The sequence below is a fragment of the Terrapene carolina genome, unplaced genomic scaffold, assembly GCF_002925995.2.
Source record: "Terrapene carolina triunguis isolate 2854851 unplaced genomic scaffold, T_m_triunguis-2.0 Scaffold714, whole genome shotgun sequence".
In the NCBI taxonomy this organism is placed as follows: Eukaryota; Metazoa; Chordata; order Testudines; family Emydidae; genus Terrapene; species Terrapene triunguis.
This window is the reverse complement of record NW_020665065.1, coordinates 10,744,257-10,762,835: the sequence shown is the minus strand read 5'-3', so window position 1 is coordinate 10,762,835 and position 18,579 is coordinate 10,744,257. Positions and strand designations below refer to the sequence as shown.

The window sequence follows — 18,579 nt, the reverse complement described above, 5'->3', positions numbered from 1 at the left end:
GCATTAAAAACAAACAAGCACATTGCGGAATATGCGTCTTCCAGCAAACTAATGATGAATTCATAACTCTTGCAGGGCTTTTCTAATAGCTTTAAGCAATAAACCTTTGATAATTAGAGGTCTTCCCTATTGTAAGTAGTGAGATTAATCAGTGTTTACACACACAAAATTAATTAGGCCTTATCTTTACAAAAATTGAGTTTGTGAAAGGGACATTCCTTATTGAACATCACACAGTTATGGCAGAACCCAAAAGCCATGACCAAATGTGATGGTAAGTGCTCCTTCAACGGTAGCTTTTTTGTGTGGGTTTGTTTTGTTTTTAAAGCCCTCAGTGTCAAGTTATGGATAAATCAGCCAAGAAGTGATGGAAAAGACTCTTCAATCATCCACACACCCCAGGATTCTCCATCTCTAGCAATGCAGCCAAATACTCCTCCCTTCACATTTTTTCTCTTCTCATTTATCCCACCTCTCAAGTATCTATGTTGTGGTTGACTGAAGAGGCTGAACAAGCCTGTTCTGGAGCCTGTCCACCTCACTCCCTACTCAGCCATGGAATGGATGTGAAGTGGCGTGAAGCTCTCCCAGCTGGGAAAAAGAGCATTAGCTTGAAGGTTCCACGAGAGGAGAATCTGCATTTATGTTTATGCAGCTTTTCATGTCTAATTGCTTTTCCTCTGGAACCCTAAGTTGATTATCATCAAGATTTCCAGCAGCAAAATAGGCCATTCCCACCTAACCATTCCATCCTTTCCCCTCCTTCAACAAGTCACTGAAAGATGGGGAGACAGAAGGTTCCTTGCGAATGTGTATCACCATTTATTTTAGTTCAAGAGTCAGGAACTGAACAGAGGACACTGTCAGCGAAAAAAAAAAAAAAACAAATTTTTTTTTTTTTTTTTTTTTTACAGGCTTAATTTTAAAACACTGCGGTTTCAAATCCTTTTTAAAAGGGAAATTCAAGTATCTTAAGCAGGGGGCAGTAATACAAAAATGTTTTTTTTTTGTTTTGTTTTTTTAGGTTTTTTTTTAAAAATGTAATTCTACATTTCCTGCACCCTTTTTGCTTTGGTAAGGCCAAGCCATGGATACAAACTGGTACGCAACATAAAAATGACCCCCACCCCAAATTACAGGCTCCAAGAATAAAAGGATCCACTCTCCAGAGACAAACTGTAACGGCTCAGAACTGTCACTTAGCATACTATGTCTCCGGCTTTAAAAGAATTTCTTTCTTTATTTTAAGTCACTGAAGTCCTGGCATTCCCAAACACCTCCTTGGTAGCAGCTGTTTCAACATGTTCTATCATAAGGCTTTTCAAAAATACCAGAGCATCAAGATTTTCTCTATTCAACACAAAGAAAAGGGACATCTCAAAGAACAACTTAAAATCCGTGTGTCAAAATTTTTTTAAATTATTATTCTTGTGTGTCATCTAACACCAATTAAAAAACAAATATGCGAATATGTATAATATAAAAATACGATCCCAAGATTAACACTTTGTTGCAGGCACAATTATCTCACAGAATATGTTCTCCTGGGGGCAGGGGAAGGACTATTTTCACTGGGGAGTTTTGTTTTCATTTGCATTACCAAAAAAAAAGACAGCAGTGCAGGTTTGGGGGGGAGGGGGGGAGGGGAGAAAGGGAAAAAAATGTTATTTTAGCAGCAAAGTGTCCAAGGTTCTAACCACAATCAAATTAATGAATATCTGGCTGTAAAAAATAAAGTTGAAGGGATGCTGCCCTGATCCATTCATTTTTGCTAAAATAATTCAGCTGTAAAACCCCCAAATTGTGACATATTGAAGGACTTTGTTTTGTAACATTAGAAACTTCCTAATTTGTCCTCCACACTATTGACCATTGTTATCACTTAAATATATGTACAAGAATTAAGCTGCTTTTCTTCTCGTCCACATGCTTCTGGTCATTACTACAAGTCAGTGGTGGTGGGCACCCTGAACCTTAATTCCGTCTTCAGCTTCCAATGGATTATATGCACCATCATCACTACATCAATCCATGCCCTGCTCTTCTCATTGGCCTTGGCGTGCACTGCAAGGGAGTTTTTAATGGTCAGTGTTCTGCTTGTCTCTCATCCAAGCTTGGATTTGCTCTTTCAGTTCTGGCACTTGAAATGAAGAGAAAAAAATTTAAATGGTTAATGTGAAATTTGTGAAGTTATAGAAACATTAAGCTGAGAAACCACTACAGGACAAATAGTGCTGTCCTTTGGTTAGGACCGAGAATGAAAAGGGAACCCCAGAGCTCTCTTTTCTGCGCTTGTAATGAATTTGCCATGTGACTTCAGGCAAATCACTTAATCTCTCTCTACCTCACTTTATTTATCTATGAAGTGAATATAATATTTACCTACCATTATAAAATGCATTAGCCTAAATGGTGGAAGCTCTGGACTCATTCAGATAAAGAAGGGAACAATACAAAGACTGACCACAAAGAATAAAACTTAGAACTTTTCTGAGAGACTCGGGGCCAAAGCTGAGAGTGGGGAGGGCAGAACAGGACTGCTGTTCTATCCAGGCTATGACACTGCCCTTCAGAAGCCTGAGACATACCCAAGGGTACAACCCTCCATCAATACAAAGGCAGAGCTACCTGGTTCTAGCATATTTTCTGTCAGTGTCTGCCGATTGAAGGGGTCAGTGGAGGAGTTCAGCAGGTGTCGTAGGATGATTGATCTGTCCATAATCGTTCCAGATGGCAGCCTCACAGGGTCGGTCATAAGAGTGTCCATGAGTGGATCTGAAGAGACAGATGAAGCTTATGTAATTAAATTAAAGAAACAGAAGAAAAAGTAAGTGCTTTCCTGATGCCTCACAGCACAGAAGTGACCTGGTGAATCTCTCTGGGTCATTGAGGACGAGATACATTATTGAAGTGACACAGGGTAACCCAAAGGGAGGAAAAGCAGCTTTCTTAGGTGTCTCCTGCCAACTGATCCAGAATTGGTGTGAAGGTACCATCAGATTAGATCTCACAGGTGGGCACCTGCTGCTGGAAATGGGGAATTGCTGGGATGAAGGCTGCCCTAGAATGCAGAGCTGGCCATTCACTTAAAGTTAGGAAGGAGAACGAAGTGTAAAGTGTGAGCATTTCACTATACTCTCAGAGATCTTGTACTGTTTTATGACCCATGTTTGCAAAGCTGGTCTAAACACATGGCTAGGTATGAATAATGCAGTCCATGAACAGCTTTGCTCTCTTCACTCAAACCTGAACTGTTTTACTGAATTGGTGGAAGCTTCAGGACTACAGAGAACAGTAGGCTGTTTCCATTAGAAATCACAGGTCTAAATTATACATACCTTATACGTACTTTAAGCAACTGAACTCCCCTCCCCCCCCCCCCAAATTTATATTAAAAAAAAAAATCAACTTGCCTCTGAATTCATCTGGAGCATCACTATAATCGATTTCTGCACGGGCATTCTTGGCAACAATTTCCTCCACTTTCTCTGCCAGCAGTTTGAATTTTTCTATTGCTATCGTGGACTTGATTCCAGCCTTCCTCATCTTTGAAATAACCTCCTCAAATAGCTCTTTGCTGTAGGACCTCTGCAAGCAAGCAGCATAAGGAGAAAATGTGAACTAGTGACAACTTAGCTCAGTTATACCATCTTTCATCTAAGGATCTTAAAACACTTTGTAAAAATTAACTAATTAAGCCTTAACACTAATGTGAGGTAGGCAAGAGGTATATAGGAATCACTTCACTGCACACTGAAACGTAGCCACCTCTGGGATGGAGTGCAGCTGCTGCACCAGTGTATCTATGTAGGATAGGAAATGAAGAGTACTATATCCAATTGGAGTTGTAGAGGAGTTTATGGAGGCTGAACTTAATTGTCAGAGTTGGTATTTACTCAGAACACCTGGGTTACCACCCTTACTTTTGTGACACGTACTATGAACACAAGAGGTATATTTTATATTTCATCTAAAAGAATGGCAGCTTCAACTACACAGGCTCCACTACCACCTCTTTCAGAGGGAAGAGTGTCATCTATTGAATCACCACCATCCCCCAATCATTTCTTTTAGGTATTCTTCCAATAACTGATTCATCCCAACCCTGATTTGCTTGTGAGATGATCATGGCACAAGGTGATGCAGTAAGGAGGAATAGCAGTGTGCCCAAATCTCCCAACCTGCCTTGCAACTGGGATAACTGATTAGAATAGAGTCATCTTTTTCCACAAGGCACAATATGAACACAGATGAATTTGCACATGTTGGTGGAAACATCACCTAGAGTTTGGCTTTTCTGAATTATTAATTGCTATAATTATTGCCAAGGGTAGTTACATGCCATGCAAGTGTTGGGATGTGGGAATCAGTATGACACTGGGGAAATCTTGAAAACAAGGATGAAAGCACAGAGTATCTAGCCCACCCACCAGCAGGATACTGGTAATCAGGTGCATTGGGGGGGGGGGGGGAGAAATCAGATTCACCAGCTAAAAACGGGCATGCAGTTGCTATAGGGGATAGGCTGATGATTTGTTTCTCTGTGTGACAAAGTAGAAGACAATTCTGGGAAGGGACAGAAGAAGAATGATCCTTAACAGCAAAAAAATCCTGCTGCAAAAATGAGCAAGAAGTCTGAGTGAGGGAGTTGGTACCTGCTGGGAGCCTGCCAGTTCGATGCACCATGCAGCACACTGCTTCTAGAACTGCGCAGCTACACCTGCCACAGGCACAACGCACACTTTACAGCTTCAACTGACTTAGGCATCAGTTTAATCAAAACTTAAGAATAAAGCTATATACAAGTACTTTTGCAAACTGCTCATGTTCTGGAGACTATAAAGCCACCTACATGTATCTTCAGAGTGCTGGGCTTTGAAATAAGCCTTTAAAATTTTATTTTCATAGTTTCAAAAGCCCTCTTTTAATAAACACCTATTAAACTACACAGTGTGAGACTGAGCTAAGGAACAAACACGATTTAACATGCTGGGTTTGACGAGTTTCTGTTTTCTTTGGGAATTTTAAAGTGTTCTAAACACAGTGGTAATTCTCTACTCTGTATTATAGATCTCACTGAAACATTGTATTCAATGCTCAGGACACAGTGTGCCCACCCAAACTCCATGCCAACCTGGAGGGGAGAACATAACTATGGCACTGCGCCTGGGGGCTGACAAAGCTCTTCAAATTTCTTCTACGTGCTAGGATTTGTAAATCAGAGATGCATCAGAACATCTCTGCCACACACAGGCGACATTTTAGAACACACTTTTTACCCAATCGATATTATAGCATCATGTATTTTCTTGGATTATCCTTCCTGTCATTGCCAAGACACTATTCACTCCCCCCCTCTTTTTTATTTTATTTTATTTTATTTTTTTTAAATGAGAAGCCGCTTTGTGTTATCGAACATTAACTCATTTGTACTAGTTACAACTCAAATGCACAGCAGCGAGGTGGTGACAAACTAAAATAAAGCATAATGGTGTGGGAACTGGAATAGTGTTAAAGGGACACTGTCAATTTCAAAGTTATAGATAGCAAACAAAAGGCATCTTTTTACCTACATTACTGACACCATGCGAGATCATCAGAACGGAAAAATCCAATTTACTTTTCTCTATTTATGCTGTTTGTTTCCTGTATTTCTCAGCCTAACCCGGGGGGGGGGGGGGGGGGCGGGGCGGGCGGGGGGGGGGAAAAAAAAAAAAAAATCAAGCCACTTCCGCAGTTCTGCTGCTTGGAGGTGCACACACAAAGGGGAATATTTACTTACAGCGGACCCTCGCTAGAATGCACGTCTATATAGCGCAAATTCACTTATAGCACAGGACTGTGCATGGATCCCAAATTTAATTACCTTCATTGGAATCCATGGTAATGCGGTCCCGCGTTAACACAGGACCGCGCATGGATCCAAAACCCCACGTTCTAGCGAGGGTCCATGTATTTTAAAACCATTTCCATCAGAATTCTAAGCTGCCATGGAAACATTTCTATTGGTCTTTGGATTCTGAAAAGCTTGGCTTTGTACAAAACAAAACGCTGGACCAACATTTGTCCTTTCAACTCTCAAACAACAGGACAAGGAACCAAGGTTACAGATCAGCCATAGTTTACCTATATGATCGATATCACACACACACACACACACACACACACACACACACACACACACACACACACACACACACACACACACACCCACACACACACACACACACACACACACACACACACACACACACACACACACACACACACACACACACACACACACACACACACACACACACACACACACACACACACACACACACCAGTATTTTATATAGAAGCGTCACTCTAATGATTATTGATGGAAGGAAATATGTTCTAGAGGAATGAACCTAGGTTTGTGAGAAGAGGCCCTTAGATCACAATCCCAGTTCTGCCAGAGACCATCTGTGTGGCCTCAGGCATGATCAGAATCACTCTTGTGCCTTGGTTTCCCCTCTAAAGTGGTGGCCATACTACTACTTCTACCTCACAGGGGAGGCTAAGCAGGTAACGGTTAATGTTTGTAAAATGATCTGCATATGTAAAGTGCTACATATATTCTAAGAACGACTATACATTATTTATATAGCACTATAGGTTTGCAAAGCACTTTATAAATGTACCTGTCTCAAAGGAGAAGAGAGTGCCCAAGCAGAGACTAATCATGGAAAGTAAACTGAAAAGATGCATTTGAAGGAGGTTGGTTGGCAATGCACAGATAGTGGGCAAGCTCTTCCAGGAGTGATTCTGCAAAGCTCTGCCAGTTCTGTTTACCCACACCACCACCATACCCATCTTTCTTTCTGGAGCTCACCTGGTCGTCAGCAATTGCTTTAGCAAAGCGAGCACAATCTAACTGCAGGTAAATATCAGTCAGTTGGTCCAACAGCTTCTTTGGTTCAAACCCATATTTTTCAGGGTTTTCAACTTTCAGGTCACGGCACTTGGGGCCACACAATTGCTGAAGGTTAAAGTTCAGCATAGCAGCCAATCGTGGTCCAAGTTCCTAGAAGGCCAAAATAAAGTACAAATGAAAACGAGGAGGCACTGGGGAAGGGACACCACCTTAAGGGCCACATGCATCTGGCTCAAGAAGACTGCCACTGATTTCATAAGTTTCACACAGTGAGCCTTTCCTCACTGCTATCTCCAAGCAGTTATACTTGTATCCAAACTCAAGTGTTCATCATATGAAGTAGAAAACAATGCAACTTGTACTGAATATCTGCCCAAAAACACACATTTAAAAAAGAGTAAGTAATATAATTCCAGGTGGTGTTTCTTCTGCTGGTGACAAGATGAAAACATCACATGCCTATGTCCCTCTTCAGATTGCAACAATCACGGTGACTTTTCTCAGGCTGGAAGGGCAGAAACAGTCTCCACAAACATAGATCCTAGAATGCCCTTCCTACCATCCAATCTTGGCATCATCGTAACATGCTTGTTATAATCCAAACACCGAGGGAATCTGTGACATGTCTAAAAGCACCATTAACATCTCAGGGACTAAGGAAATGCATTTTATAGCACCAATTCATTGCTACCTATAATACATATGCTCAGAATTAGATTTCAGTGCACTGTGGATAGCATTACAGCTTATCTCCAGGATTTTATCCAGTAAAGAAAAAGAGCCAACCCGCACATTAAAGAAGCTGGAAACCAGGCAGGCAATGAGGAACACTAGAGCAGAACAGTTTATACTTACAGGTCTGAGGAAAGGCTTCTGAACCTGCTTGGTAAGGATATGGAACATATCAACAGTTTCTGTTGCCAGGGCAAGATACGAGCGAGACACACGCTCATCCTGAGCAAGCTGAGACTGCCGAGCCTGTTGCTGGTCCTAGAAAATAAACATGCCACAATTACAAGTCCTTATAACGCCCTACTCAATAGCTAAACGGACATGATCTAACATCCTTTTGGCAGGGAGCAGAGTTACAGACTGTGGTACAAGTTGTTGTAAGATGCTGCTCTTTTATTTAAGGTACAGCTCCCCTTCAGTAGCATGTCCTAGACAAAAGTCTGGTGTGGTGGAGGGGTATAAAAGTGGATAGTAGCAAGGCTGTAAAGTGCTGTATCACTCCAAAAAATGATTGTACAAATGGTATCGTGGTGGGGTCCCATGTTTAGTGAGTCTCACTGATTCCATATCCAATTTGCTCAGCATACAATTAAAAGGGTGGGTTGGGTTTCTCCCCTATCCCAAAATACCAGCACTGCAGAGTCAATGTTGGAGCAGAGAGTCAGGCTGGGTTCTTTCTGGCTTGTTCATTAACACAGGTAATAAAGCTTCTAAAATTGGAACAATTCTATAAATGTGTCAGTTCACTCCTTCACCTAGTAATGGCTCTGCCATGCTAACAGGAGTAAATGGTCATAAAGGGTTCAGAAGAGCAAACCTGATTCTGACTGAACACATGAAGCAGAAGCCGTGAAGGTGATTTTTTAGAATGTCACTTTGTTGATCCAGAACTGCACTTTGAATCTTTTTTCTTAATTACTTTTATGGGAAAGAGATAAGGGCTCTCAGAGATCCACACATCTTTCAAAGGTAAATCAGAAAGAGTGGATCAGTTATTGCACAACTTTCAGCTCTGAACAATTAGCAGCAAGCTCCTACAGGACTGTTAGGTGTCAAGGTCATGCTGTTTGTCACCTGAAAGGTAAAGTTTCTCTAGATTTGAAACATGACTCATGACCTATATGTCACAACCTATTAATGATTTCCGAATCTTCTATTAAAACTAGATTTGACAAAAGTGCTGGAGAATACATTACAGAGAACCATTCTGCCCTAGCTGGAGGATGGACTGGAGGTCATAAACAGAACTGTTCCAACTCTAACTCCATACAGGTTGTATGGAAGAATGTTATTTACAATCATACACCCAGTCAGTAGGACTCCAATTATCAACATGGAATATAGATGTTCCTCATATAGGGAGTTCCACTTGGTGACAACAACGAATGTGAGAACGATACTAAATAAGTGAAGTCCAGAAGGAAAGTTAGGTCTAAAGTAAGGAACAGTAAGAGCTGGACTTTGAGACCTTCATCAGCCAGAGAGCTATCCCCGCTCCTGCCAAGGGCTACATCAGCCTCTGCTGATCCAAAACTCTGAGAAAGTTCTAAATGCTAATTCCCTACAGGGTGCTGTGTTGGAGCCACTTCTAGAAAAGAAGACAGTGTTGCTGACTACAGCCAAGTGCAGTTGTCAGTTTAATATTTGGTATATCTTCTATCGGGATTATATCCTGCACTTGTCAATGGACTGGACTCTAATCTAAATGGTCGTTTCTATCTCTAACTTTTAACACACTACAGTAATTTGTATTCTTCCCCCTGTGACAAACATCACAGACATCAACACGTCTGCAACTAGATAATCCATTACAACTACAAAGTGGAACTTCAATCTTCTCCTTCACACATACACATGCAGCCACCTAAGCACCAAAGATTACAACCATGCAGAATATTTCCACAACTGTACGGTAAGTGAATCCCAGGACAACTGCATACAGTCATTTACTATCCCAGTATATTTTAAGTTTATCCAAGACTATTTAAGAAGAGAATAATCCAGCTGCCTACTTTACATTGGGCTTTAATGCTCTATTTTTTGCCACCACTGTTTGCATTGTAAGGATTATCCACTTCCAAGATTTGCACTCATGTGCTCTATCTGAGCCAGCCGTCCACATTCTTGTTGTATAAAAGTTTTGGGATAGCTAATGCTTATCTGTATCAAAAGGAGGAAGTAATGCTGTAGGGAAAATACAGACTTTAGAACATTCTCATCTGAAAGGAACTCCGCAAAATGGATCTTCCCTTTCTATCTATCTTTTTTATTTCAGATTTTTGAATCAGTAACCTCAGTATAAAAATATCTGACATTGGTGGGTGAATGCATACAATTATTGTATAACAACACTGAATCCTGGAATTTATTCTCTTCCATTCCATCCCAAAGCCTGCTTTGAGCTCAATACATTAGGAGAAAAAAAGCTCTTCGCTGGGACAGTTCTTTGAAGTGAACTCAGCTGGTGGGCATCTTCCAGAACTTCCTTTGAAAAAGGATTATAAGCCTCAATTTCTCCATTTAGCATTTTAAATACACAATCTCTTAAAAGCCTCATATACCCTCCCCCCGAATGCCAGCATTGACATAGCTCTTCAGCCTGGATTCTCTTTCAGGAAGCAATTCCCAAAGTGACCCTGCCCATGGTAGCAGCAAGCAATGCTACCTCCAGGGGCTGCTCTGCAAGAGCAGCTCTTTGGTGTTACCCTTAGCCAAAGAAATCTTAGCATAAGAAAGGAAGGGGCACTGTGGGGAAAAAAACCATGCTCACCCTAGGCAGCAGGTCCCACTGTTCTTTATTCTTCATCTCCTCTTGAACTTCATGGATCCGTTTTAGGGACTCCAGACTCTCGTCCAGCAAGAAAGTTGTGTCATTTATCAGCATGTTGATATAGCGAACAAACTGCTTCCCAGAGCTGGAAAACATTGAAATGCATTTATCGCTGCACAGTACACAGGAGTATTCAATCCAGAACGCATCTCTCAGTCTGGAGCACTAGCAACATTCCTTCTTCATACCACGGTTTGAATAATTAATTCCCCCACTCCACAGGCCAGGTGAATCAGAGTCCAGAGGCACCCTACATTCCTCTGTGTTTAGAATGGCTATAGTGGAAAGGCCTAATCATGTAAGCTGGGACTGATCAAAAGAGGTATCTTCCCCTTCCTGACAGTAATAGCAAAGTAAGAGCAAGAGAGAGCCCAAACAAGAGTAAAACAGGAGGAGGGAAAATCCTTTTTCAATGGATAAAGCAGCTCTCGTTGGCCAGTGACAGAAAAATTGTCAAATATCTAGGAACTCACATGAGAGGCCCAAATAAAAGCCACCAGGGTCTGGAAATTAAATCTGGGACAGACCAGCAGGGGGAATAAAAGGATGAAACAGATAATCCCTGTCTCTGCACATTTGGACTATAACACGATGACAGATATTAACAATTGTGGGGGGAGTGGTTTGAGCATTGGCCTGCTAAACCCAGGGTTGTGAGTTCAATCCTTGAGGGATTGAACATTTAGGGATTTGGGGATTGGTCCTGCTTTGAGGAGAGGGTTGGACTAGATAACCTCCTGAGGTCCCTTTCAACCCTGATATTCTATGATTTAACTGGAAACAAAAAAGTATGCTCAGAAAAATACACAGTGGTTCCCAACTGGGATCACCATTGTGAGCTCAGGAAAACACTCAGAAGCACAAGGTAGCAACTAACAAAGACTAAAGGAAGCACATTTTCCACAGTATCTGTGGCATAACATGACCAAGGAATGGAGAGAGTGCAGAAGATGTGCCCTCCAACACAACAGAGAAGCAAGCAGTATGCGCAGCAGCATAGGGAGGCACATTTGAAAATAAATACTGGGGGGAGTTTTCTTCTTGCAGCTCTGGGTCTTGTACATTTTTTTCATGTTCTGAAGCTAAATATCTTTGAGTAGTCTGGCTCTCCGGCTACATATCCTAGTTGGAGGGATCAGCCTCAGATCCTTACTCCAGTCATCTCCACACTTCAGAAATCCAAGGCGAGTGTCTGAGCAGTTATCTCTGGCATTTACAACATTTTACTCACTTGAACTCTTCCATGAAGGTGCCGTGATGAGCTATGTTCTGCCAAAGGCTTTTGAAAATGGTGCTGATATGGTAGCGGATTGTAAATTTGTCATAGAACTCGCTGGTGGCTCCAGTGTGCTCAACATCTGAGAAGAAAATAGAAGACCCCAGTAGTAAAACTAGAACCCCCATCATCAAAATTTCCCTCCGGTATGCTGTGCTGATTACTAGGTACCCACGTACCACACTCCCCACCCCCCTAATCTAACTGATGAGGTACAGCTAAAAGCTGCAAAAAAATAAATCACACATCTGTAAAAACAACGAGGAATTCTTGTGGCACCTTAGCGACTAACACATTTATTTGGGCATAAGCTTTTGTGGGCTAGAATCCACTTCATCAGATGCCTTGTTGTTTTTGCTGATGCAGACTAACACAGCTACCACTCTAACATCTGTAAAACTCCATCTTGGTCCCCATTTTAAAGGGGCATTGCTCACTTTATTTCTCAGAATCAACCTTCCTTTCAAAGGAAAGCAAGTCTCATGATGCAGCATCTTTGGAGGAGGAGAATACCTTATATACTACTTTTATTCCATGTTTAAAAAAATCTGCATTGTTTGGGCTCTCCAGTGTGTGAGGTGCTAAAGATAAATAATTAAAGTCAATATAGAGACCCATAAAAAAACTGGATTACTGAATACAAAAAAAATCTGCTACCTCAACATTATGTTGAGTATTTTAATCAGCCTGCCCCCCCCACCCCCAAAAATCAGGAAATTGAGTTGTTTCTACATCAACTGTAGACCCCTTTCAAATGTGTAGTAATCTGATTTAAGAATATCCATGTCTCAGGGTTTAATATTTCTGCTCATCACCACAGCATCTGATCACTATCTATGTAAAATCAATAGCAATAATGAAATCTCTAGCGTGCCTCATAGGGTATATGGTTCTTCTCCCTTTCTGGGGTATTACTTTTGGTTTTGATTTTTTAGATTTTACTAATTAACTTGAGTTTTTTTGTTCAGATTGGTTGATGTTTTTCAGGGAAAATAATATGGTTATTAGTGGCTGAAAACATGCGCAGTGTAGTCAATAAATGCTTACTAGAGAGATAACTTTGCACTGCTTGGAGATTATACTATACACTTATTCTTCTGTAGTGACCATCCCAGAGTAAGTGGCACTATACAAAAGTTAAAGGTCACATTAACATAAAACTGAATACGGCAGAAGGATGTAGCCAAATAATGAAATTAAGCAAGAAAAAAGAACTGAAAAAAAGGTGAAGCCAGAATACTCAAATGAATTAATTTTTGTGCATTTAAAATATCTGCATATTGTATTAGTTTAGGCTCTTTGTTTTTATTTTTATTTTTTTTAGGAAAAGAAAAATAGCATTTGTGTGTAGGACTATAGGATTCCTTTTCTGCCCTATTCAATTCAACGCCTATATGTTCTATGACTCTGTGCTCCACAGTGCAATAAAGCTGGCAGATCATGGTAGGTCTGAAGCTGAGATAGCTGAAAGGCCACCTAGACTCACTGGATCCCTGGGATGTATGTTTGAAAAGCAAAAGGCAGCTAGGAGAGATGGGACATCAGAGTGGATTGAAGGAGACTGATGACTTCCCAGGGGCAGAGCCCTCAAGGGCTGTCCAAGGTTTATGTGGCTATCAGGGTACTTACAAGCTCATGCACAAAAAAATTTCAGCTCCAAGCGCCGCGGGTTCCCCCCCCCCAAAAAAGAAGCAGCTTTCCTGCCTTGGAATCAAAGTGCCACTGCAGCACTGCTAGTGTCAGGCTACAATAAAGCAGCACAAAGATGGTCAGAAAGCAATATGACAAGGCATCAGCTAAAGATGTTCCAAAGGACAGACTTTGATTTTTTTTTTAGAGCCTAAGCAGACTGACAGAACCTCTTGCCCTACAAAGCTTTCACCACTCACTGTGTTGATCAATACCCTGCAAACACAATATCTTACCTGTATAAAACTTCATCAGCGAGGGGACTAACAATTTAGTGGAGAGAGGATGATTCTCAATCATTTCAAAGAACTTCTGTGTCCGTGGCTGAACAGCTGGGTTTGTCATGAACATCACCTCCACCAGCTTTGCTACCAGATACGGGTTTCGGATGTAGTTCTGGTTGCACAGCATCACAACAAGGAACATCACAATGTCCTGAGTGCAGGGCTCATATAGCACCTGAGGAGAATATCTGAAAAGAGGTGAGGGGGGGGAAAAATGCAAAACCTGTAAAGGATTCAACTACATATTGTCTCAGGCAACTCAGGTCAGACTACCTGTTAGCCCTAGCAAAAGCGTAAGTCGTTATGGAAACTAAACTCTGATTCAGATACATTAGGCGCTCTTGCTTGTTAACCTTTCCAGCTATACTCTTAGCCCAGCAGAAGAGTCTGTCCTATCTCGGGGCCTCTCCTTTTGTCCCTCCAGACCCACGAACATGATACAGTTCTGCGGTGACCTAGAATCCTACTTTCGACGTCTCCGACTCAAAGAATATTTCCAACATACCTCTGAACAGCATACTAACCCACAGAATCCCCCCTACCAGCACTACAAAAAAAAGGATTCTGCGTGGACTCCTCCGGACGGTCGTAACAACAGACTGGATTTCTACATAGATTGCTTCCGTCAACGTGCAAAGGCTGAAATTGTGGATAAGCAACATCACTTGCCCCATAACCTCAGCCATGCTGAACACAACGCCATCTACAGCCTCAGAAACAACCCTGACATCATTATCAAAAAGGCTGACAAAGGAGGTGCTGTCGTCATCATGAATAAATTGGAATATGACCAAGAGGCTGCTAGACAGCTCTCTAACACCACATTCTACCAGCCATTATCCTCTGATCCCACTGAGGATTACCTAAAGAAACTACACCATCTGCTCAAAAAACTCCCTGACAAAGCACAGGAACAAATCTGTACAGATACATGCCTAGAACCCCGACCAGGGACATTCTATTTGCTACCCAAGATCCATAAACCTGGAAATCCTGGACGCCCCATCATCTCAGGCATTGGCACCCTAACATCAGGCTTGTCTGGTTATGTGGACTCTCTCCTCAGACCCTACGCTACCAGCACTCCCAGCTATCTTCGAGATACTACTGACTTCCTGAGGAAACTACAATCCATCGGTGATCTTCCAGAAAACACCATCCTGGCCACTATGGACGTAGAAGCCCTCTACACCAATATTCCACACAAAGATGGACTACAAGCTATCAGGAACAGTATCCCCGATAATGTCACAGCTAACCTGGTGGCTGAACTCTGTGACTTTGTCCTCACCCACAACTATTTCACATTTGGGGACAATATATACCTTCAAGTCAGCGGCACTGCTATGGGTACCCGCATGGCCCCACAGTATGCCAACATTTTTATGGCGGACTTAGAACAACGCTTCCTTAGCTCTCGTCCCCTAACGCCCCTACTCTACTTGCGCTACATTGATGACATCTTCATCATCTGGACCCATGGAAAAGAAGCCCTTGAGGAATTCCACCATGATTTCAATAATTTCCATCCTACCATCAACCTCAGCCTAGATCAATCCACACAAGCGGTCCATTTCCTGGACACTACTGTGCTAATAAGCGATGGTCACATAAATACCACCCTGTACCGGAAACCTACTGACCGCTACACTTACCTACATGCCTCCAGCTTCCATCCAGGACACACCACACGATCCATTGTCTACAGCCAAGCTCTAAGATATAACCGCATTTGCTCCAATCCCTCAGATAGAGACAAGCACCTACAAGATCTCTATCAAGCATTCTTAAAACTACAATACCCACCTGCTGAAGTGAAAAAACAGATTGACAGAGCCAGACGAGTACCCAGAAGTCACCTCCTACAAGACAGGGCCAACAAAGAAAATAACAGAACACCACTAGCTGTCACCTTCAGCCCCCAACTAAAACCTCTCCAGCGCATCATTAGAGATCTACAACCTATCCTGAAAGATGATCCTTTACTCTCACAGATCTTGGGAGACAGACCTGTCCTTGCTTACAGACAACCCCCCAACCTAAAGCAAATACTCACCAGCAACCACACATCACTGAACAAAAACACTGACCCAGGAACCTATCCTTGTAACAAAGCCCGATGCCAACTCTGTCCACATATCTATTCAAGTGACACCATCATAGGGCCTAATCACATCAGCCATACCATCAGGGGCTCGTTCACCTGCACATCTACCAATGTGATATATGCCATCATGTGCCAGCAATGCCCCTCTGCCATGTACATTGGCCAAACCGGACAGTCTCTACGCAAAAGAATTAATGGACACAAATCTGACATCAGGAATCATAATACTCAAAAACCAGTGGGAGAACACTTTAACCTGTCTGGCCATTCTATGACAGACCTGCGGGTGGCTATCTTAAAACAGAAAAACTTCAAAAACAGACTCCAACGAGAGACTGCTGAGCTGGAATTGATATGCAAACTAGACACAATCAACTCAGGGCTAAACAGGGATTGGGAATGGCTGAGCCATTACAAACATTGAATCTATCTCCCCTTGTAAGTATTCTCACACTTGCTTCTTATCAAAGTGTCTGTACTGGGCTACCTTGATTATCACTTCAAAAGTTTTTTTTTTCTCTTGCTTAATTGGCCTCTCAGAGTTGGTAAGACAACTCCCACCTGTTCATGCTCTCTGTATGTGTGTATATATATCTCCTCGATATGTTTCACTCAATATGCATCCGAAGAAGTGGGTTGTAGCCCACGAAAGCTTATGCTCTAATAAATTTGTTAGTCTCTAAGGTGCCACAAGTACTCCTGTTCTTTTTGCGGATACAGACTAACACGGCTGCTACTCTGAAACTTGCCAATAATAGTTTCCTGGGACCACCTTTGAAGCACAGCTACAATCAGTTGTTGCATTTCATATGGAGTCAACACTACTTTGAAGTGCCACTTTAATGCTTGCTACCTCCTAGGGATGAAGGGATAACTGCTGCCTGTCTTTGAAGCACTGTGAGAAAGACAGGGGATGGACATGGGGTTGAAGGAGGACTGAGATCTCCTGAATTCTATGAACACCAGTGGACCCACAAATCTGAGGGAACAGCCATATTCGGCTTTAATGAGGTAAATCTTAGAAGTTAATGTGATTCTGGCAAATCTACAAATTAAAGTGCATTTGTTTATTTATTAGTGTGTTATTTCTTATCTTTAATACTGCTCTAGAGATGGTTAATACCTCAGACCTTATTACGATATCTAAGAGAAATTGCCTTTTTAACACCACATGGCATTACATTCAATTTATAATAGTCTAGGAAAGCATTTCCCATTCTGGAGGGCAGTGTCACTGGTGAGCCCCCTACAGACTATTCTAAGAGAGACCTGGGCAGCAAAGGAGATTGGGGCAGACCTGGAGTAAGGCAATCTCCTCTGCAAAAATGCTCCTATGCCTGTGGGTAAAGCAGAAATTGGCTCTTTGAAAGCCATGTCCACAGCCCCATTCCTCTTTCTGCAATGACTCCGAATGCAGTCCGCAACAAAAGCAGCTAACATGTAGAGGGCTGCATGCAATGGCAACAGCCCACTGCCACAAGCTTCTCCTCTTGGCTCTCATGGTACACAGCTTTGTGCAACAGCAAACCAGCCTAGCCGTAGGAGTCCCCAACAAATGCTTAGTCCATCTGCCCAGGCAGCATGCAGCCTTCTAGTGAGCTGGAAAGAGGGACAGAGACTCACAAAAGCAAGAAAAAAATTAGAGAAATGGAAGATTAGATAAAAAAACCCAAGAAGTAGGAAAAGACCAGAGAGAGGGGAAAAAAAACACAGCTAAAGCAAACCCTGGATCTACCCTCTCAGACAGGCACACGGGAGCCTGCAAGGTCTAGGCAACTGATATTCACCAGTTTGCTTCCCCTCACCCTTCTTTTTCTGCTTTTTTTCCCTCCAGAGAAATCACTGATCTTTTTCTTATTAGTCCCTCTCTTTGCGCTGAAACTGGAACTGACTTAGCTCAGAGTTCTGACTGGTTTTCAGTTGTAGAGAAGGGAGCCCATAGACAATTACAAGAACACCGTCTGTGATGTAGGATTGGGAAGCATAATAGTTTGCCTCAAACATGACTTCACTTACTGTACAATAAAAAATAAAAATTCAGCAACATCTTCCACATAAAACTCGGGCATTGCTGCAAACATCTTCGGGACATCAGGATTTAAAGGCAGTATTATGCTGTGGAATAGAAAAGACAGCGACAGGGTTAAAAGGAGGACAGTGGAATACCAGGGTTAAATAATATCTTCTGCATTCTCCTACGGAATTGCTGAATGGCCCTTTACAGATATCCTCATAAATATTGGAAGTTTAAAAATCCAATCTCAGCCCTTCCGATTAGCAAAACATAACTCAGGTTTTTACAGCTGTAACTGAAATAACTACATAAATCAGACTTACAGTCTAAAAATAGTCATTCATTGACAAGAACCAATCACAAATTTAGGAGTCCCGGTAGGTGGTAATGTTGAGGTAGACACAGCTGGTATCAGATATTTCAGATAGTGATTTACACACCCAGCCCTGAAACTCACTTGGGGTAGGCAGGGTCGAGGATTCGAAGCAACAGCTGAATCACCATACCATAAAAATTCAGACACCGCCTCAGAAAGTTCTCATCTAGCAAGCCAGCATCTGCACACGCCTTGCACCGCACCAGTTTCTGCAGGAGGAGGAGAAGATGCACACAAAAGGCTAATCAAGAGCAAGATACAAGAAACACAGTATGAAGGTCAAATCCATCCACTCCACTCAACACTCCCAATAATTAAGACAGTTCTGCCCCTCCCTCCATACAAAATATTTTATCATTGCCCAAAGAAC

At 42.1% G+C, this 18,579-nt stretch overlaps 1 protein-coding gene across 3 annotated transcripts in view; it reads right to left on the bottom strand.

Annotated features, from left to right (window-relative positions):
• Positions 1-1,645: 1,645 nt before the first annotated feature.
• UBE4B (ubiquitination factor E4B) overlaps positions 1,646-18,579 on the bottom strand; it is a 65,352-nt gene continuing 48,418 nt past the window's right edge. For all 3 annotated transcript variants that reach the window (XM_024210594.3, XM_024210595.3, XM_024210596.3), the window contains 10 exons: positions 18,291-18,418; positions 17,836-17,934; positions 13,665-13,900; positions 11,695-11,821; positions 10,404-10,548; positions 7,757-7,891; positions 6,860-7,051; positions 3,414-3,588; positions 2,629-2,775; positions 1,646-2,140 (listed from right to left, as the gene is read on the bottom strand). In XM_024210594.3, the coding sequence (XP_024066362.1) occupies positions 2,079-2,140; positions 2,629-2,775; positions 3,414-3,588; positions 6,860-7,051; positions 7,757-7,891; positions 10,404-10,548; positions 11,695-11,821; positions 13,665-13,900; positions 17,836-17,934; positions 18,291-18,418 (1,446 nt within the window). In that variant the 3' untranslated portion in view covers positions 1,646-2,078. The remainder of the gene's footprint in view (positions 2,141-2,628; positions 2,776-3,413; positions 3,589-6,859; positions 7,052-7,756; positions 7,892-10,403; positions 10,549-11,694; positions 11,822-13,664; positions 13,901-17,835; positions 17,935-18,290; positions 18,419-18,579) is intronic.